The sequence below is a fragment of the Ammodytes marinus genome, assembly GCF_949987685.1.
Source record: "Ammodytes marinus genome assembly, chromosome: 3".
Classification (NCBI taxonomy): Eukaryota; Metazoa; Chordata; class Actinopteri; order Uranoscopiformes; family Ammodytidae; genus Ammodytes; species Ammodytes marinus.
In genome coordinates, this window is record NC_137232.1 from 30,386,762 (window position 1) to 30,408,577 (window position 21,816).

General features: G+C 41.7%; 2 protein-coding genes across 2 annotated transcripts in view; one reads left to right on the forward strand and one right to left on the reverse strand.

Moving 5' to 3' along the window:
- The window catches only part of veph1 (ventricular zone expressed PH domain-containing 1), a gene marked incomplete at both ends in the record, with an annotated part of 64,351 nt that extends 43,672 nt beyond the window's left edge, over nucleotides 1-20,679 (reverse strand). Inside the window, 3 exons of the mRNA XM_080024844.1 lie at nucleotides 17,460-17,634; nucleotides 19,893-20,111; nucleotides 20,542-20,679. Of these exons, the coding sequence (XP_079880970.1) occupies nucleotides 17,460-17,634; nucleotides 19,893-20,111; nucleotides 20,542-20,679 (532 nt within the window). The remainder of the gene's footprint in view (nucleotides 1-17,459; nucleotides 17,635-19,892; nucleotides 20,112-20,541) is intronic.
- On the forward strand, nucleotides 3,142-13,398 carry ptx3a (pentraxin 3, long a). Its single transcript, XM_080053588.1, has 4 exons — nucleotides 3,142-3,434; nucleotides 6,432-6,591; nucleotides 7,168-7,607; nucleotides 11,217-13,398. The coding sequence occupies exons 1-4, from the start codon at nucleotides 3,296-3,298 to the stop codon at nucleotides 11,882-11,884; spliced, it is 1,407 nt and encodes a 468-aa protein (XP_079909714.1). The 5' UTR covers nucleotides 3,142-3,295; the 3' UTR covers nucleotides 11,885-13,398.
- Nucleotides 20,680-21,816: the final 1,137 nt, after the last annotated feature.

Genomic DNA, 21,816 nt, shown 5'->3' on the forward strand with positions numbered 1-21,816 from the left:
ATCTTAAAGTAAAAGCCCCTGATGTATCATAGGTTTGGAGCCCTGCAAGGTTAACTACACATTCGATCGTCAATGTTTTAACTATATAATACAATGTTGTGGAAAATAATATCTTAACATGATTTCTTAAGATATGTTTCCAGCCTATCTCTGCCTCAGGTAGCAGTCATAAGGCAGGACGTGGAAACATTAACACCACACACATACACACATAAGGTGCCTATTCCCACACGTTTGTTGTTTCTACCTTTCAGCATGTAATATTTGTGTGTCTCTCACTCTGTCTCTCTATAAGACATTATACCATTCTTAGCTTTATACCTTCACTTTTACTGAGTGAGTGACATATCTGAAATTTAGCCTTTAGATTAGTCTTTTTTTTTCACAATTCACATGTTCAACATAAATGCAGCCAGTCTAATTTAGTGACCTTAAAAAGTTGCCTTGTCAGCAGCTTTTGGAAGTCTTTCTTCACTGAGGCTGCTGGGGGAAACACACACCTTCACGTGCATCACAACACCCCCCTCCACTCCTCCCTCCCTCCCCCCACACACACACACACCTTATCTGATGTTGTTACTGAGGAAAAACCTATAGGAAGGCAGCAGCAGCACATGTCTACATAAGTGTGCACCTTATAGACAGAGTGTGTAAAAAAAACTTAATCAGAACTTTAAACAGCTCTTGTGAAGTAGTTGTGCAACAAAACTCTGTCTCTCTTTCTCTGTGCAGATGTCTGAATGAATAGACTGTTCCTACCCGCAGGTGAGATGTCTATCTTACCATCAGCAATCCCTCTGTTTGTCTTTACCTGGTAAATTTCTGCTACTGGTAATTGTCTTCACCTTTCTCAACGTTGACACAATCAGGTCACACTTTGAGTTGAAGAATGAGCCCAGTCTATAGCAGGACTTGCCTCTGAACTTCCAGCAACTACTCTGTCTTTCCACTTACTCTGTCTGTCTTCAGGCACGTTGTCATCCTCAAGTAACAACGCGTCCTTTTCCCAACAGTTTACCGACAATAGTCTCAGTCAATACTTTAGAGTCAAACAACAGAAGACTTGGATAGTGGGCATGTTTGTGTCCATCGCATGAGGCTCACTTAACTTTGCCTTGAGCTGTTTACATTGCCAGATATTCAATGAGACTTGTGTCCATTAAAGACAGTAACAGAAGCCAAGAAATGCATGAAAAGATAAGATAATACAGAACTGTTGTTGGACTGATAGTGAAAACAAATTCTTCTCAGATTCAAGACACTACAGTGTGTGGTTTCTTTATAACTTTAGAGATTAAGTGAATTGGTGTGAGCAACTAAACTTGGACCAAGTTAAGTCCAACTAAAGCAACACATGATAGACAACATCATTTCCAGAATGAACTCAATACAAACTGAAAAAATATATGAAAGGTATATTACTTGTCTAATGCATGCACACACACACACACACACACACACACACACACACACACACACACACACACACACACACACACACACACACACACACACACACACACACACACACACACACACACACACACACACACACACACACACACACACACACACACTTTTAAAGTCCACATATGTAAAGCTGGCCTACATACAGAGAAAATAAAAACGTAATCAGAACTTTAAACAGCTCTTGTGAAGTAGTTGTGCAACAAAACTCTGTCTCTCTTTCTCTGTGCAGATGTCTGAATGAATAGACTGTTCCTACCCAGATCACAAGTGAACAAGTGTGTGTTTCAGTAAATCTCTGAAAGAGAGAAAACAGACACAATGAAAGAGAGACACAGGCATACGGAACAATGGAGGCATGGGGGAACTAGATGAGGGTGGGAGAGGGGGCAAATCCTAAACTTTCATGAGGAAGTCATTATTTCCATCCCCTTGAAAATACACGCACACACGAATAAAGACACACACACACACACACACACAATCACAAACGCACAACATACAAATGCGCATAGAATATATACACACAACTATGAACAAACACAAATGCTGACAAATAAACATATAAACAGAGCAAAGCAGGAGAACAATACACTCATTCAGAGTACCTGATGTCTGGGTTCCATTCAAAATTACCTCAACACACACACACACACACACACACACACACACACACACACACACACACAACCACTCACACAACCACATACACACACACACACACACATACACAACCACACACACACACACACACACACACACACACACACACACACACACACACACACACACACACCTTTCACCATCTCTGCATGGGGCATAAATCTTAAAAGTTTATGTTCCCTGCTTCCTCCCCCTTGTATAACCTCTCCCCCACTCTCTCTCTCTCTCTCTCTCTCTCTCTCTCTCTCTCTCTCTCTCTCTCTCTCTCTCTCTCTCTCTCTCTCTCTCTCTCTCTCTCTCTCTCTCTCTCTCTCTCTCTCTCTCTCTCTCTCTCTCTCTGCGAGTCACAGGAGCTGCATGTAATATCTGATTACGACATACAGGCCACCTCCAACGACGCATTACTCACCGCCAAGCTCGCAGGCTGCACCACTGCTTTCACGTTTCTACACTTGTGAAAACCCAAACGTTTTCACAAGGGGGGCAACGTTCGAAATATTGTCAAAATTTCGAATGTTGCTCACTTTTGGATTTAGCTTAAACAAATGGTTTCGAAAGTTTAGATAGTATGGCTAATAACCATGTATGTGTTCCCAGATCTCATCATCTTCTGTTGTGAGTTGTAATAAACAGTTATGCTTTAAGAATAAGTATGAAGGGATGACTTGATGATGGTTTATGAATGAATAAGGTAAATCAATAGAAAGTTCCCATATGGATTGTATACATTGTAATACAAGCTGTCCTTCTCTTTGTTTGGAGAACTCTACACTGACGGGCTTCCTGCCAAACGATTGCTCAGCATTTAATGAGAGAGAGAGAGAGATACAGAGAGAGAGAGAGAGAGAGAGAGAGAGAGAGAGAGAGAGAGAGAGAGAGAGAGTGGGGGAGAGGTGGGGAGTTATCAGGGAGGAGGGACAAATACTGTTCGGGAGAGTGAGAGGGTTGAAAAAGAGAGTGGTGGACCTGCAGTGCTCTACACAGTGAGACAGACATACAGAGATAAGCAGCAGAGACACACACAGACACACACACACACACACACACACACACACACACACTCACACAAGCAAGTAGGCAAGAGGACACAGAACTGAAATACACCAGAGAAAAACTCATTCATCCTCACACTCTCACACACACACACTCGGTCAACAGGAGCAACATGTTTCGGTGGAGGCTCCCCCAGGTTGTGTGTGTGCTGTCGGCGTGTGTGTGTCTGGCTCTGGCATACGAGGATGATATCGAGGTCAACTACGCTGACACCTACTACAATGAAATCACAGAGGGAGACACGCCAGAGAGTAAGTGTTAAAACATTTGAGCATGTGCGGTTACGATTTCCCATATGTTGACGGCGGTTACAATTTATCTAAATTCTGCAGCGTGAAATCGGTTTGATGTAGGATTCATGCCTAGGGGTCGTATGAGAGGCGAGATCAGGATGTTATATCCACTGTGCCTGTATGTTCGGCCTCGGTCATTGGAAATCAACATTTGACACTCTCCCTAGAGCGGAAGAGTTGAACTATAGGTATCAGACACAAATAGCTTGAGAAAACAAACGGATAAAAACATCTATGTTGCTATGTTGTTTTTGAATATGGAATGGTTAAGTGGAAGAACAAAAACTGAAGGATGAAGGAGAAATTACAGTTTGAGGGGAGTGATTAATTGCTTTGGTGATTTGTTAACATTACAGATGAGTCATGGCTATTATATTGTTTTTTTCATGATTGCTTTGGTCATTTTATGGAGTATTTTTTGTTTTTTGAATGAGCTAGATGCTTTTAATACAGAGGAAGAGACAAGAGAAGGGAGGACTGCAGTATGTTCAGTACACAGCCTGTTGGCAGAGACAGAGTTTGTGTATGAGATGAGCAGCATCAAAGAATATCTGAGCCCAGAAAAAGCAGAGGGCTTTTTTCAGCTGCCAACCAGGACCGGCGCATATTACAGTATCCGCTTCATATTACAGCACGAGTGACTGGCCACCAATGGCTGTAAAACAATACAGCATATCATTATAAAACTCCTCTCTGAGCTATAGTTTGGAAAGCATGCCTGTGAGAGTAAAGCATAATAATGGTAGCGCATGTATTTGTGTGTGTGTGTGTGTGTGTGTGTGTGTGTGTGTGTGTGTGTGTGTGTGTGTGTGTGTGTGTGTGTGTGTGTGTGTGTGTGTGCCAAGGCCCCTCGCAGCTTGCGTTTTGCATTTGTTGCTGCATCAACAGTTAACAAGCAGCAAAATGTTTGGTCTGGGCACAGCCTGCGATGTAATTAAACTTGATTTAAGGCAACACTAGAGAGTGATTGAACAAAATAATACGAATTGTGTTGCAAGCATGAGGATTGTTTCTGCCTGCCAAAGTGAGATAAGATGGGAGCAAGAAGGACACTTTTAGAAGTTCATATCTGTCTGGCTGGAATGAGGAGAAGCTGTCAAATAAGGTGAGTACAGTGAGGAAGGGGAGGGGTGAATGCCTGGAGGAAGACACAGATCATCGCTTCTGACCTGCTGAGATCGTCGGAATCTCTTAGTGGAATTTGAATGAATGTAGGAAACACGAGAGAGGTCATGACAGTTCATTTTAAAGAGAATGTAAACTATGTTGACAACTGTCCAATAGTCAGCAGAAGAAGGGTTTCAGGTTGTAATAATAATAATAATAATAATTTGAATTTATATAGCGCCTTTCAAGGTACCCAAGGTTGCTTCACAAAAAAGGGGGGGAAGTACAGTGTTTGTGTACACAGAGGGGTGGGGGCGGGTTAGAGGTCATAGGCCTCTGAGAAGAGGTGTGCCTTCAGGAGCTTCTTGAAAGGCTCCACTGAAGTGGCACAGCGGATATGGAGGGGGAGCAGATTCCACAGAGTGGGGGCAGACGCACAAAAGGCCCTGTCCCCAAAGGTCTTGAGTCTGGTGCGGGGGGTTGCCAGCTGGTCCTTAGCAGAGGACCTGAGGGACCGCAGGGGGGTGTAAGGATGGAGGAGGTCAGATAGGTAACGGGGGGCCAGAGCATGCAGGGACTTGTAGGTGAGTAGGAGGATTTTGAACTTGATCCGGGACTTAACTGGTAACCAGTGGAGCTGCATCAGGGTGGGGGTGATGTGCTGCCAGGTCTTAGTGCCAGTTAAAACCCTGGCAGCTGAGTTCTGAACATATTGCAGTCGGTCCAAGGTTTTGGAGGGGAGACCTGTGAGGATGGCATTACAGTAGTCCAGACGGGTGGAGATGAAGCAGTGGACTTCTATCCCATTGGGTACTTATCCATCTGCCCATTTTAAAATGTATGTTGAGATAAATAAATGTGCATGAACAATATGCGTCTACTTAAAGATTCATTCCTGCAGTTGCAAGGTAAAAACCCCGGAGAGGCGAGTCATCCTCTTGAAAAGACACAAAAGTAATTGTAAATCAAACTAAACAGGCAGAAATATTAATCAATTCAAAATGAGTAAGAGTTTAGCCCTTAACCTCAGTGGGTCAAAAGTGCAACCAAGCGAACATCTATACTCCCCGATCTGTTATAAACCTCTGACAGATCCGCACTTTTAGTCTAGTAAGTCAGCGTGCATGAACCTTCTGCCTCATTGACTTTGAACCATGAGAAGAGGTGGCCATAACAATCCCTGCAGCCTTGTGATAATGCCCCTCGAGAAAGACGTTTGAAGGTATAAACAAAGTCTGAGGGGCTCAGACGTTAATCAGAACAGTGTGTCTGACACACATTCTTACTCACCGGATTGTTTTAACTCCGCCCCTATGTTTATCCCTTCTGTTGTTATCTTCCCCCTATACTCTCTGCAGGTCTTCCCTTTCCTTTTCAGAGTCAAATAATCTTTTCTTTACCTTCCTTCTTTACACAGGAAGCCAGACGATGGTGTCGGAAAAAAACAAAGTGGTTAATGAGCTGATTGTGACTAACAGTTTCTTTCTCACGGTCTTATCTCTCCCCTAACAACCCTCACTTCCTCTCTTGTCCCGAACGTGCTCTTCATTTGACTTTCTGTCCAACCATGTACAACCATTATTGCCTTGACTAAATAAGGACCTCCTCATCCTGCACAACCTACTGTATATAGTCTATTGCTCTTCCAGCAGACTTTCTCCTTATGATTATGACCTGGAAGTTCCTGTCAAAACTGGAAGAGATACTGTATGAAGTATGTCCAATCCGAAAGGAAATCCTCCCCGACACGCATGCCATAGAACCACCCTCCTGATTTCATCTTCTGTTTGATATATTAACTCTCTCTCTCTCTCTCTCTCTCTCTTCTTACCATCCCTCTCTCCCTAGCCACTCCGAGTCCAGCCCCCTGTAGTTCTCCAGACATGACCAAATGGGATAAAATGTTCTCCATGCTGGAAAACAGTCAGATGAGGGAGAACATGCTGCTTCAGTATGCCGATGACATCATCAAGGTGGAGATGGGGTCACTGCGCGGAGAAATTCTCAGGTTGGTTGGACAAATGTATCAGAGCAGGTCACCAGTAAATTAAAACAATGAGAATCAAGAAGCTCAAGTCTCAATATGAGAAGGTCAGGATTTAAAATCAACTTTTCAGATCTTAATTCAAGTTCTGTATTTTATTGTTATATTGCTCTACATGCATCTATTTATCTGTCGACTTTATGGAGGTTTATGCATGCATTTAAGAGGTTTGCTACACTGGTGATCAAAGTTTACAACTTAATATAAATGGTAGTATTGCTGTTCTTGATCCAGAGAGGTACTTAGGAATAGGGTAGCAACGAATGACTGTTGACTTTATCAAATAATTTTCCAATTATCTATTGATCAAATGATTAATTGTTTGGTCAATAAAATGTTGGTTAAGAGGGGAAAAGGCCTCTCTCAAATGTATTTGCTTACCATAACGATTAATTAAATGATGATGATTGACAGTAGTTCTTCTTTCCATGACCTAATCGATTACTTGACAATAGTTCCAGCTCTGTGCAGTTAGTTTTGATATCACTGGTTTTATGAGTTGAAAACCTTCAAATCATTTACATTGGTATTTCTGGTCAGGTATTTAGGCCAGTATGGTGGCTCCTGTGGGGCTGCAGTGGAGGCAGCAGGAAGAAAGATGGCCTTGCATATGGAGGGCCGTCTCAGAGAAACACTGGACCGCTTCAAACTAAAAGATCAGAATGCGGTAAGTGATGGGAATTCTGCCGGAAATCCAAACCACTTGGAGTCCACGCTACAGCAGCTCCTCTCTGCAGCTCGAATGCAAACATCCCGGCTTGCCAAACTGGAGAGCAGCTGCTTCAGCAGCCCAGGAGCCGGTATAGGGACCAATTCAAAGACGGGGACCCAGCTTCCAGAAGGGGGAGGGGCAGGGCAAAGGAAGCAAGAGGTCACGTCAGGAGAGGTGTCTTTAGACGGGGTGCTGGCTGCACTGCAACAGACGAGGGCAGACCTGGAGAAGGTGCTGAGGTCATCGACGCAAAGAAACCTACCCGCAGGTGAGATGTCTATCTTACCATCAGCAATCCCTCTGTTTGTCTTTACCTGGTCAATTTCTGCTACTGGTAATTGTCTTCACCTTTCTCAACGTTGACACAATCAGGTCACACTTTGAGTTGAAGAATGAGCCCAGTCTATAGCAGGACTTTCCTCTGAACGTCCAGCAACTACTCTCTGTCTTTCCACTTACTCTGTCTGTCTTCAGGCACGTTGTCATCCTCAAGTAACAACCCGTCCTTTTCCCAACAGTTTACCGACATTAGTCTCAGTCAATACTTTAGAGTCAAACAACAGAAGACTTGGATAGTGGGCATGTTTGTGTCCATCGTATGAGGCTCACTTAACTTTGCCTTGAGCTGTTTACATTAGAGATTAAGTGAATTGGTGTGAGCAACTAAACTTGGACCAAGTTAAGTCCAACTAAAGCAACACATGATAGACAACATAATTTCCAGAATGAACTCAATAAAAACTGAAAAAATATATGAAAGGTATATTACTTGTCTATTGCATGCACACACACACACACACACACACACACACACACACACACACACACACACACACACACACACACACACACACACACACACACACACACACACACACACACACACACACACACACACACACACACACACACACTTTTAAAGTCCACAGATGTAAAGCTGGCCTACATACAGAGAAAACACCCAAATACACCAAAACACCCTGTGTAAGCAGCAGAACCAGATGGAAACCATCATGATCCCCCCACCCCACAGACATGCACACAAAGCAAGTTCAAAATGTTTTTTTTTCACCATTATGTTTTGAGTGGCAGAAACTTAAGGACCGATGTAACATCAATATTTGGTATGTCTGGTTTTATCAGTGTCTGGTAAGTGGACGAGGGGAGAGAATGAGAACCGGGGGGTGAGGGGAAAGAGGGCAGACTGAGGCCAAGAGAGAGAGAAAGGAAAGAGAGAGACCAATGCAGATAAAAAATTATGAAGGGAAAACTCCAAAGAAAGTGAAAAAGAATTGTAAATAAAGGATACCGGTTTTGAGAATATAAGCAAGAGCTTTTCACATCATTAATTACATGTCTGTTGGGTTTGATAACACACACTAGCACACACACAAACTACTTACCAACAGAGCTCATCAGCATAAAAAGGGTCTGAATTGCATTATGTACTGGAAGATATGTTGCCCGAAAAGGTTGTGCTCAAGGGAAAACAAATACCACAGTTTCTCTTGTCTTGTGTGAGTGAGTGACAAGAAGGGAGAGCGAGGTGTGTTTGGGTTTTGGTGGGTCAGGAAAACCTCCCATGATTCATGTTCTTACCACATGACTGGGAAGTAAATTGACTGTCTTTTACTTAAAGCTCCCATATAGTGCAAATGCACTTTTCCGTTCCATTATGTTTTTGAACATAATTATGGGTCTACGGTGTGCCTACAGACTGCCAAAGTATCAAAAAAAAAAGCTCTCTCCTTTTCTCACTCTCCCCTTTTCTGAAACCCTCCACCTCTCCACCCAATATACTCCAGTCAGAATCCCCCCCTGTTTCTGACGTCAAAAACTGGAAAGCCAGAAGCTTCCACTGTGCAGTCCACCCCCCTATTTCTTATTGGTCCACAGCCCCGAGATCCTCTCGAAAAATATTCCTTCACCCCCATGTTGTTTGCTTGTTGCTAAGCGACAAGATGCCTGTAGTACGGAAAAACATGATGAATGTTGCATAATCCACTAATTTATCTTAACCACAGCAGCCTCGTTTTTAATAACACAATGGATAGGAAGCTACTTGTGCTTTTTTTCAAACAGTGAAACTGAAAGAAATGTTTTTATTGGTATTTTTGCCTGACTGGTGTATATCTATTAGCTTTGGGACAAGCATTCAGCTTTTGCTCATAAAAACATATTTCTATTCCCCACACCAGTCTGGAAATGCCTCGTTTTTAACAGGACAAAGGATTGGAAGGTATACCGAAGAAGTCTGACTTTGAAGATAATTTTTCACTGATTTTAGTGGTATTGTTAGCAGCTAGCTCCCGAGCTAGCTTCGCAGTAGCCACCATCTTTTGCAGCATTTTTATTGTGAACATGCCGTTTCCATTAGCGTGTGGCTGTCAGTGCATCTGTATGAACATAGTCTTTTATGTAGACAAGGATAGGTCATGTCAAACTGTTCAAAGTGCGTTACTAGCACTAGACTTGGTTCTTCTCATGGGTAGGCTAAACCTAACTGTGCTAACAGGCTATACGTCATCATTGTTTACAAACAGACAGAGGGCGAGGCGTATCTGGCTTCGCTTCCGGACAGGGGGCGGGGGGAGCTCAAAGATTGTATATTTACGAGGGGAGCTGCAGCTCTTTTTAAAAAATAGGACATTGTGAGATTAGCTGAACATCAGCATAGTACAATAAATTATCTGAAAGTTTTTTTCAGCAAACAATTGAAGAAAAACGTATTAGGGACCACTAAGACCATATAATATGGTGTATAATAGAATCGAAAAGTGTATAATATGGGAGCTTTAATAAAATCTAATACTTCTGGCTGAATGTACTTTTTCAAAACAGAATTCAGTGTGATCATAATAAGGCTTAACAAGCATTTCCAATCCATTTAGGATGAGACTTTTATCTGTATTACGTGGCAAAATAATCCAATAAAATGCATAAATGTGGCATAGTTCAAATCTCCCCATGCACCAGTCCTACTAGGGATATGTAACACAGAGTTTAGAATACTTTATCTAGCTGTAGCTCTAATTTGGTTGGCCTCATATTTAACAATGTAGACCTCTGCATTGAAATGTCATGTGGAGTCCCCCCAGGTTCAATTCCAGGCCCGGTTCTTTTCTCTATTTTGATGTACCTACTCGACCACAAATACAAATACTAAATGTCCTTTCCAACTTTAACTTCTTTTAAAACAGCCCAAGACTTTTTTTTGTTCAATAATGATACCTCTGAAAACAAAAGTATGGTCCTGCAAATTAAACCCCCTAATTACGCCCAACATTGGCACCTTGTTCTTTCCTGCTATAAGTTGTTTGATCTGCACTTTTCCTCTCTTTACTGGTAAATTATAATGTCTACAAGTGTTTGTTAGCAAACAGTACAATTCATTGTTGGTGGATGACGCATGGCTTCTTTTGCATTCAACTTCATGCATTTTTTTCCCTCTTTGTGTAGAGTTTTTTCGATTGACCATGTAGTGTTTTAAGATGCCATATACATTTAAATTGGTTTGACATAGTAATACAGACCAGGTGTAGTTACCATCAATGTATTGATACCTCTAAACACTAATTAGCACTGAATGTTATCCGTATCTCTGAACAGAGAATGTTACTTACTAGTGCTAACAGCATACTTTTCAAAATTGTGCTGATGTTTGGCATGGTCTTCCTACCAAGTTTGCTCATATAAAATGCCTTAGGACTTCTGTTATGACTAGTAGACATGACTTGATTCATTTAGGGTATTCAATAGTCAAAAGTAAGAGGAGTTAAGGACTTTTACTTTAAAAAAGGCAACATTAAGTTTCATATGAAATGAACATTCTTATTTTGTGTCAATGAAAACTCTATCACGTCTTCTTGTTGCGCAGGTTGTGAGATGGCGCTCCTCTCGCCCATGCGTTCCCGCCGAATCTACACCTCTGTCATACCAGATGTGCCTCTTTCTGTCACCGCCTTCACTGTCTGCATGTGGGTGAAGCCGACCACCGTCTCCAACAAGACTGTGCTGTTTTCCTATGGAAACCGCCGCAACCCATATGAGATCCAGCTGCTTCTCGGTCAAACCTCTGCACTCTTTACCATCGGAGGAGAGGCTCACCTGGTTGAGGCACGGGGTGTTGTGAACCCAGGAGGCCCATCCGAGTGGATCCACTTGTGTGGGGCTTGGTCATCAAATCAGGGCCTGGCGTCCTTGTGGGCAGGAGGGAAAAAGGTGGCCTCCACAGCCGGAGTTGCTGAGGGACACGTCTTACCCGACGGAGGCTCACTGCAGCTGGGACAGGAAAAGAACGGCTGCTGCTCTTTGTCTCCAAACGGCGGTGGTAGCGCTGTGCCAGGGTTCGAGGGAGGGTTCGATCCCAAGCTTGCGTTCACGGGCAAGATGACAGGAGTGAACATGTGGGACAGGATGCTCTCCGAGGAGGAGATTTCCCACCTGGCTTTGGCGGAGGGCCAGGGCTGCCAGCAGAGGGGGAACCTGGTGGCTTGGGGAGTGACAGAGATGGTGCCACATGGAGGCGCTCAGTTCATCAACTAACAGTTAACATGTTCATCATGCTAGGAATGGTCATCAGCATCATCATTGTGAATATCAGCAACATTGCAATAAGCTTTAACTGTCTAAAACTGAAAAGATTGACTTAAAAATGCTTTCATCATCATCTGTGCTCCTTTAGTTAAATATTGAGTTATTATTTTATTATCAAGACATGATATTTTCTTCAGCATCTCCATCACTATTACCATGCACAATAATGCTGCAATGAAGTTTACTGGACATGTTGAGATGAGTGTGAAAAAAAATGCTGTGACGGACTTAAGTTTATTTTTGTAATATAAGCGTTTGAACTGAGGCCATTACACATACAGACACAGACACACTGACACACAACCGGCTTAGAAAACGTGTATAGTAGCAGGAACATTGCTGCAAGCACTATTTACCAAAGACTTAATTAGACTGCAAGAAAGACAAAGAGTCTTTTGTGAAAGGGAACAGGTTCTGAGCCAGTAAACAGAGTAATCAGCAGAAAGGAGGGGGAACAGGGAGGTTATGGACAGTTACAGTGGATTAGCTGGTAACTGTAGACTGACGTATCTTTAACAGCCATAGTGCATTTTGTCTCTTTCTCTATAGATTTGTAAATAAATGACAAGTGCAGTTAATCCATTAGCAATGCAAATGCAGTTTAACATTAATATATTAAAATATTTGCTTTTCTTCTCTTGCATTCTTGTAGGTACAATTATTAGTAGTCGGACATCATGTACCGACCGTATATCTTCATTACAACCTAAAGCAAAGGTGCCATATTAATGTGCAGTGCAACACGTATGAAATAGCTGAGTGACTAAAAACTGCTGTATTTTCTTTCAATTTAAGCGTTTTCAACCAAATTAATTTTTTTTTAGCAACTTATTGTTTTTCATCATCACCTTCTTGGACTTTTGAATGCTTTTAAAGCATTTTAAGAACCTACATTTCCAAACTTGTACTGATCAAAGTGTTTACAATCATACTTTCATATACTTATAGTTCCATGTCAGTAGTTCTCTTGTCATCGGTTCATTTTGTTTTAGGGTTTCTCATTTAATGAATGTGTGTCTTACTTGTTTACTTTGTAATGTGAGATCGACATAATGTTTTTCTGAATTTGATAAAAGAAACCGGGGACAATGTTTACACAATTTAATCTTCTGCCTTGTATTATACTGTAAATCGCTTTTGTTGTTCTTGTGAAACTGAATGTATTTTTGTATATAAATCTATGTTGCTTAACAAGATGGGATGAATGGAGCGTGAGCTTTGAATAAACATGTCAAGTTATAGTGTATTCCTTTGGCTGGAAGTTCTCGGACTCACCAATGGCAGAAGAGCTACCATGCAGTGTGCTGGCCTCCTCATCTTGAGCAATTTTAGGGATCAGTGTCTTGCTGAAGTGATGTGCACAGGAAAACCCAGGTATCTAACCATCAAATCTAGAGTTAGTGGATTACTACTGTGAATCAACCAACATACATAACAGTAATTCCTGCATTTGCCGACGGATTTCGAAGTAAAAGTTGCTTAAAGGAAATTCTAAAAAACTGTTACGGAAAAGGTCATTTGGCCAAAATAACACTGTACCAAAGCTGCTGGATCTAAAATATATGAAGACTGACATTTCAGTTTTCCTCATAAAGCTCACAGCAATAAAAAGCTGAGTTTAACTAGGCGGTGTATGTTTTTTTTTTTAAATTATAATTATTCAAAGAGCTTTACATAAGGAGAAAATAATTCCATAGCATAGATAGATGAACATTTGAAAATACAATGTGGTGGAAAATGAAATTGTTTTTCTATTTGAGTTACTATCTAGTACTGAGAAAGAAGTGTTTTAGCTACCACTACATTTTTATCTATAAATAATAAAAATCCATCCATAGAAAAATTGCAAAGTTTGAATCACACAGAATATGATATACAGTATATCACATCAAATATAGAATCAAGACATCTGCCATAACAATACTTTCATGAAATATAATACAGTATATAATCTCCTTGCAGTGACACTGAAAACGCATCTGCAACTATAGGCAAATGTGTTTTTGTTGTTGTTGTTTTTTTCACTGCAAATGCTACAGTTTAATGTGGCACATCTTGTTCTAACAGCTTTTGACTGCAGCTACAAACTCTGCACAGTCTCAAACTGTTCCTCGAACTGTAAACGAAATATAAGCGTCATCCTTCCGCTGAATTCCATCCAAGGGCCCCCAGATTTTCCCACTCTCTCTTCCCTTATCCTTACAAGCACAGAGCACAGAAACTACATGTTTCACAGCGAGAGATAATACAAAAATAGGTATAATTTTGACAGTTGACACATTCCGAATTCTCAGTGTTAACTAAAGATAGTTTTTTTTACTTATAAAAGGAAGGAACTCTTGGCTCTGAAATCCTGATGAGGCTAAATGAATGCCACATGTTTCAGTTTGCAGGTACTGCTGGGAGCGTGTGTTTGTGTTTGTGACAGATAATGACTGTTGTGGTTTACAGTAACAAACTATAAAACCTCCTTTTTGGGATCCTGCTGCGGACTTCCTGTAGTAACTAACTAGTAAACATGCACACACACGCACAGCCACACACACACACACACACACACACACACACACGCACAGCCACACACACACACACACACACACACACACACACACACACACACACACACACACACACACACACACAACCTCATTAAGCTGAACACAAACATACAGCCAATTCATGTGCCAACACATTGCCTTCCAAAGGACACGGACAAGTTTGCGCAGGGAAAAAAAAGCTCAGAAACTTCAGAGACAAACAAACACATGGACAGTCCATCCATCCTTCTGCATCGTGTAATCAACCCATCACACCCCCATCGTCCACATCACCCAAACCCCATTACATGAGCTCACATCCTGAACAGAGGGGCTGCTGGGAAAAAAAGAGAGGTCATCTGTTATTGCTCTTACAAGCTGTGAAGCGCACAGTTCTTGCAGGCTTATGTTTGCAGGTTTTATGTGTTTATGTTGTGTTGTGTTTATGTTGGGGTTTTCCAGAGGAGGGGAGGAGAGGCGTGGAGCCTTGTTAAAAAAGCAACATGAGGTTGAAATGTTCAGAGCACAGTAGATGAACCTTTGCAGGGAGTTGCAGTAGTGAGGGGAGAAGAGGGGAGGGATGTGAAAGTACCTATAGGCATAAAGAAAACTACCTGAGGAAACATACTGTACATCTTGAACTCGCTATTATAAAGCCCTCCAGCGAGCCTTGTTTACTTTGATCCTCCCTACACTCTCAGTATGTGCCTGTGTGTGTGCGTGTTTGTGTGTGTGTGTGTGTGTGTGTGTGTGTGTGTGTGTGTGTGTGTGTGTGTGTGTGTGTGTGTGTGTGTGTGTGTGTGTGTGTGTGTGTGTGTGTGTGTGTGTGTGTGTGTGTGTGTGTGTCTGTGTGTCTGTGTGTGTGTGTGTGTGATATTCTGGCTTCAATAAGGCCCATCCTGAGTTCATCATCATTTTCCATCTCTCTATCTCTATCTGCTCCCCTTTCGTCTTCTATTTCTCATTCATCTCTCTTAGAATTCGTAGTTCTTTCTTCGTTTACAAACAAGGCAAGGTTTGTGCCGTGTCCCGTAAAGTGCTTATTATGTGATGATGCAGGCGGGGATGTCACAAATCTCTTGAAAAGAAGTTTCAGGTTTTCAGCTTTTGAAACAAACGTTGTGACTGTATCACTGCCCGAGGTACAAAATTGGGAATTTGATAGTTGTTGTGTGTGGACTATGAAATGTAAACTCGAAACACTGATCCAACCTGACTATATTATTTGCATCTACCGTATATTCTATTATATGAGATAGGATGGATGACTTTAGCATGTGTCACAGAGTCAGAGCCAGTGGTAATATGCAACATTCAAGTTGTAATGTTGTTCCTTAGCAGTCAAAGCAGGACCAACACTAAAACACAGAAATACACATACACAAATATTGACTATACAGGTATCACATAAGGGAGGGATAAAAAAAAGGTGTGTGTTTTTGTCTCTGAGCCCTTACAAGGTAAAGCGCTGGTTGCCAGTTGGCAGAATACAATGTTTTTCCCTTTGGCAAAGGACCACTTGTTATCTCTTTTTTCACTGCACAGTTTTCTGAACCAAAGGTGTAAAGTGTCTACCAACTATGTGGCGCCCTGTGACAGAACCTTGGCTAAACTTCACTTGTAAAATGAAGTCAGACAGCGGAGAGCTAAGCTGTTTCATGTGCCGAGCTGCTGGCAGAAAATGTGCTCGGTGGGAGCATCACCGTGGTGTGCGGTGCGCCTCAATCTGGTGCAGCGGGAGGTGATTAGCAACCACGTGCTATTGTGTGTGTGTGTCTCTGTGTGTGTGTGTGTCTGTGTGTGTGTGTGTGTGTGTGTGTCTCTGTGTGTGTGTGTGTGTGTGTGTGTGTGTGTGTCTGTGTGTGTGTGTGTGTGTGTGTGTGTGTGTGTGTGTGTGTGTGTGTGCCAAAGACTGAGGGGGAAACTTTATCTCTATTAGGTAGGCAGAGCAAACTACTGCCTCGTAGACACTACACTACACTAATGAGCTTGAAAAACATCTCTTTAAAAAAAAAAGGATTACCAGGGCAGAAAAAAAGGTTTCAGGAAATAGCTTTGTTTTACTACTGACCTCTCCTGGCCACTTTACTGACCTCAACTGTTGAGAAGGGAAGTTGTTGATGATATTTATTAGATCAAGTTCACCTTTCACTCCTGGAGGAAGTATATTGTTTTACAACACATTAGTCTTGCTTTTTGAGGACTACTTGGACCTCCTTACAAACTTTAGCTTGATTCACATTATTTGATCCTTGGAACAAAACCCACTTTTTTGTTTGAAATTGAATTACTTGTGGGGCTGTGTGAATTGTAAAATCTGGTTGAAATAAGTCACAAATAGAATAACGTGTAGACGAGATAGAACAGAAATGAATAGAGCGCTGTGTGGCAAATCAGTGAAAGCATTCAACCTTAATCATCTGTTTTCATCCAAAAAATAAAGTACAGATAAATAAAAATGATTGTTTACGCAGTACACACATGGACAGAAACAAAATCAGCTGCACAATAATAAACAACAGTTATCCTTTCTTCCGCATGATAACTGCGTCTTAAGTATGAATTTCCATGCTGAACCAAAAGAGGCCATCAGGGAAATGATGATTTGCAACAGCTGTTATTTACCAAACACTATTCTCCTCAATGAGCTGCCAATCAGTTCAACATTATTCAGTACAGCTCATGATAGGATAAGACTGTAGTTTGCTGCTTCTAATGCAGATTACAACAGTTTTCAATGCAGTAAAGCAGTTGACCCTAATGTTGTAGGTCTGCTAACAGCCCTTACAGTTAGAACATAAAACTTATATCCCTATTCCCTACATGCAAAACCCACATGTCAACCATTAACAGCTAAATTAATACAGTAAGACCTAGTCAGAGAATCATGTTCATATTCATTCTTAAGCAGAGATTCCTTGCAAAGCTCCTTCACACATACACACAAACACACACACACACACACATCACTGGCGTGTGTGTCCTACCTCCCAACACGCTGTGTGTGATGGCCTCTGTGTGTTCGGCCAGCAGGTCGGCCTTGGCTATGGCGGCCAGAGAGAGATAACTGGACATGTTCCTGCTCAGCTCCCTGTTCCCTCTCTGCAGGAAGCGCACCGCTACAGGGACAGCCAGCACCATGACCGATGGACAACTGTAGTTCTGAAGAAAAAAGACAATAGGTTTGAGGAGACTGCATGCTTTGTACATACAAGGGGGTAGGGATCCAACTCTCTAAGGTCCTGGGTTTTGCATTAGCGACGGTAATATCAATAAGTCTAAGTATGCATCCAAAAGATTTTCAGTCATATTGGACAAAAAGTATCAGATACCAGGAGGGAGTGGAATAGTTGTTGTACTGGAGGATGCAGACACACACGCTGTGAACAGTGGTGGAAGGAAACATTAGGAAAAGCACTAGCACCCTCAACAGGACAGACTGAGACCAAGTCAGTTTGAACAATGCATTTGAGTTTGAGTGTGTGTGTTTGTGTGTGTGTGTGTGTGTGTGTGTGTGTGTGTGTGTGTGTGTGTGTGTGGCAGAGAGAGGGAGACAAAGACAGAGACAGAGAAGCTGGATTAATGATTTAATTAAATTCACTCCTCTGGATATTTATTTGTAAAGGTATGATAATTACATCATCAGAAATCTATCCTTGTGTAGCCACTTTCAAGGTCAACCTTCCTCGTCTATTTCTAGCAGAATGCCTTTTATCCTGATATTTTGCTGTTGAAGTTTTGGAGAGCTGAACAGTCTCACTCACTCTCTGTCTCTCTGTCTGTCATACCTCTAAGCTGCCACAGGATGGCAATACAGTGCAACGTATTCTCAAAAACGTTAGTATTCCACCAATTAGGTAAAATTGATAAACTATCAATCAGTTTATACAACATTACAGTCATTTGGCAGTCAATAACTTACAGTACAGTTTTTACCCAGGAACGCCCTCACAGGTTCCCAATGTAAGGATGTATTTATTCGGCTGCCCTTCTCACTCTTTCATATTTACAGAGTCACTTTAATGTCAGAAACAGCAGTCCATATATATATATATATATATATATATATATATTTCACATTCTGAAGATGCAGTCATAAGCCATAAATGTGTGCAGTGTGCAAAAAAAAACCTGTCTTCCTACAGTCTTTTGCTCTCCTCCCCGTGGGAGTTTCAGTGGAAGGGTAAGACGAGTGTTTGTGCATCTGTAGTTTAAAAGATGACAGGAAGGAGAAAGAGAGCGGAAGAGATCAGAGAAGAGATAAAGACAGTCAGAGAAAGTAAGGAAGAACAAGCCAGACAGGGGAAATAGGTAGAATGATATCAAACAGCAGCTACAGAGTGAAGTTAGAGGGAGAAAGTGCTGTCAGTAATTTAAGTCTCACCTCTACGTGTGTGTGTGTGTGTGTGTGTGTGTGTGTGTGTGTGTGTGTGTGTGTGTGTGTGTGTGTGTGTGTGTGTGTGTGTGTGTGTGTGTGTGTGTGCCTTTCATCAAGAATCAGTCTCATTACTGTGGTATTAAGCACATTCCCATTCCCACAGGAAGTGGAGAGAGGGAGAGAGAGAGAGAGTCCCCCTGCTTTTAAGCCTTTCTAAGCTGTGGAGTTCTGATGGAGAAAGATATTGAGATTTACATTTTTTAAGCCCCCCTGCAGTGATTATATAATCTATATTTGCTCTTAAAGCCAAAAAAAATCCAACTGTGGATATTTTGGACGATGGATGTTAAAAAGTTATAACTTACCCATTTTTTCCTCAAATGTCAGAATACCCAGAATGCCTTTCTAACCTGTGCTTTAGTGTTTAAAATGGTTGAATAATTGTGGCAAATGATTTGCCTGTAATCTACAGGGATTAAATTTAAAATAGCCCACCACCACATACAGTATAGGGATCACAAGATACATCTGGATGGGCATACTATGATTGATGGGACTGTTGTACATACACTGTTTTAGATTAAACCGACAAATGCATGTGAAATGGTTCAAGTTTGCTCCACCTCCACCAATAATGCTCAGTTATAATAATATAACAATATAATAAACTGGCAGGGGCAATTCTCTTGCATTATATTGATTATAAATATTTTTTACTTTTCGTTAATCACACTTTGCTAAAAAAAATACTTTTTCTTGCGATTTTGTATATTAAAACTTATTTTTTAAAGTTGCAAAACTTTCTCCACCAATGATGAACACACAACTTGCACACTAAGCGCTATGGCTGCCATTCTTTGTGTGTGTGTGTGTGTGTGTGTGTGTGTGTGTGCGTGTGTGTGTGTGTATGTATGCGCGTCTGTGTGTGTGTGTGTGTGTGTGTCTGTGTGTGTCTGTGTGTGTGTGTGTGTGTGTGTGTGTGTGTGTGTGTGTGTGTGTGTGTGTGTGTGTGTGTACGCACGTCTGTGTGTACGTGTGTTACCTGCAGGATACAGCTGGTGATGTCAGAGGCTATCTTGGCGTGTGGCGTGTCCTCTGTGTTCTCTCCTTGTGGTGTGAGGTTATGCTCCAGACAGGACTCCCACAGAGCCACCAGTGCAGTGCTGTGCTGCTGGATGGAGCCCGTCTCCCTTATGGCCGTGGTGATGCGCGTGATGCATATCTCCACCACCGCCTGGTCGTTGTCATTGGTCAAGTAGTCCTGTCGGCCGGCAAGACAGTAAGAGGATGCAAATGTATGTACACAACAAGGATTAAACCAAGGACAAAAAAACATGAATTATGGATATTAATGACAATGAATTTAAAAGGTTGAGTCAAGCGATTCTGGAGAAACTTGTTGTCAAAATCCCTTTTTGTCAAAATGAGTGAATATCTCCTCATGATCTACATGTGTCCAAACTGTGTTCTGCGCTGGAAGAAAAAAAATCCAGTGTTTATACACAGCCTAGTTTCTGCAAATAGACATGTTGCTAGCTACGGTGGGCCCCCTTTGTTTACATACCCTTAATGAAATAAATGAATGTGTGTGTGTGTGTGTGTGTGTGTGTGTGTGTGTGTGTGTGTGTGTGTGTGTGTGTGTGTGTGTGTGTGTGTGTGTTGGTTCTGCATCTCTAAACATGCTTGCTGACCTGTGAGCATGAGATGGCCTTGATTTGGTCCAGAGCCTGAGACAAACATTCTTCGATCTCTGTGTCCTCCAGAGAAAACAGGTCCCCTGCTCTCGACAGATCCCTCTGGCCCAGCACCTGGCTGAACAGCTGGTGCATCCTGGCCCTGGTCCTGATCTAGAGGCTGCTTTCACACCAGTTATTGGACTGGTTCTGCCCAATCTATGGGCTTTGTCTCAAGAATGAGTACATCCCTTACATGATGATCAAAGGAAAGCGAAACTCTTTGATGACGTCTTCCTCTTGGCTTAAGGGGACCGTTTATAAAGAGTGTGGAGAATCCTCTGCATTGTAATCCGAAGTGATTAGAAAGTCTAAAGTCATCAACACAGGCCTACATTTTGCACAGTGTTAGGTTCCCTCTGTGAATGCATTCTAATTGGTTAATCATAAAAAGGAATAATAGAACATTACAAATAATTGTGGGATCATAAATTGTGTGAATGGCAATTAAAATCCTCTTCCGAACAGTCCAGGATCAGGTATAGGTTGGACAAGAGTGGATGAGTTTGGCCTGAATATTTCCTGGGTCTGCTTGAGGAATGTTACCATGGAGACAAGGCATATTCTGGAGTAGGCAGACTTTTTCTATGGCAGAGTCCTGAGGGAGAGAGAGAGAGAGAGAGAGAGAGAGAGAGAGAGAGAGAGAGAGAGAGAGAGAGAGAGAGAGAGAGAGAGAGAGAGAGAGAGGGAATTACATTGACTAAAGAGAACTAAATGCTGGGATGTTCATTCTGCACACAAAATACTATTTGGGGCAGCTGAGACTGCAAAAAGTTTAATTAGGGATTCTCGGCCTGTAGTAAAAGAAACTTAGAAAACCAATTAACTGACGTACAGAAGTGAATGCAAGTGAATATTAAAGGGGTGGCTCAACATTTTGGAAAATATGCTTATAGTACTGTGTATGCCTTAGCTCTTTTCTACAACGGTAAGGTGAGCTAATTAGTTTGTTGATGGTAGTTTCATATCAAAACAAACAGGCATGATCACTTTTTATTGATACATCCTCAATGAACTATCAGATCAGATGTATTTCTGTCTTTAGAAACAATTGTATTGTTTTTACTTTAATACATTCTTGAAAGCATATTAAGAATATAACAGATTAAACATTATTTGAACGCATTCAAAAACATTTAAAAGATTCTTCACACACCGCAAGTGTTTTGGTCTTTTGGGTGACATGGGTCATGAGTTGAATATGAACTGACAGTCAACAATATGACTTTGCAA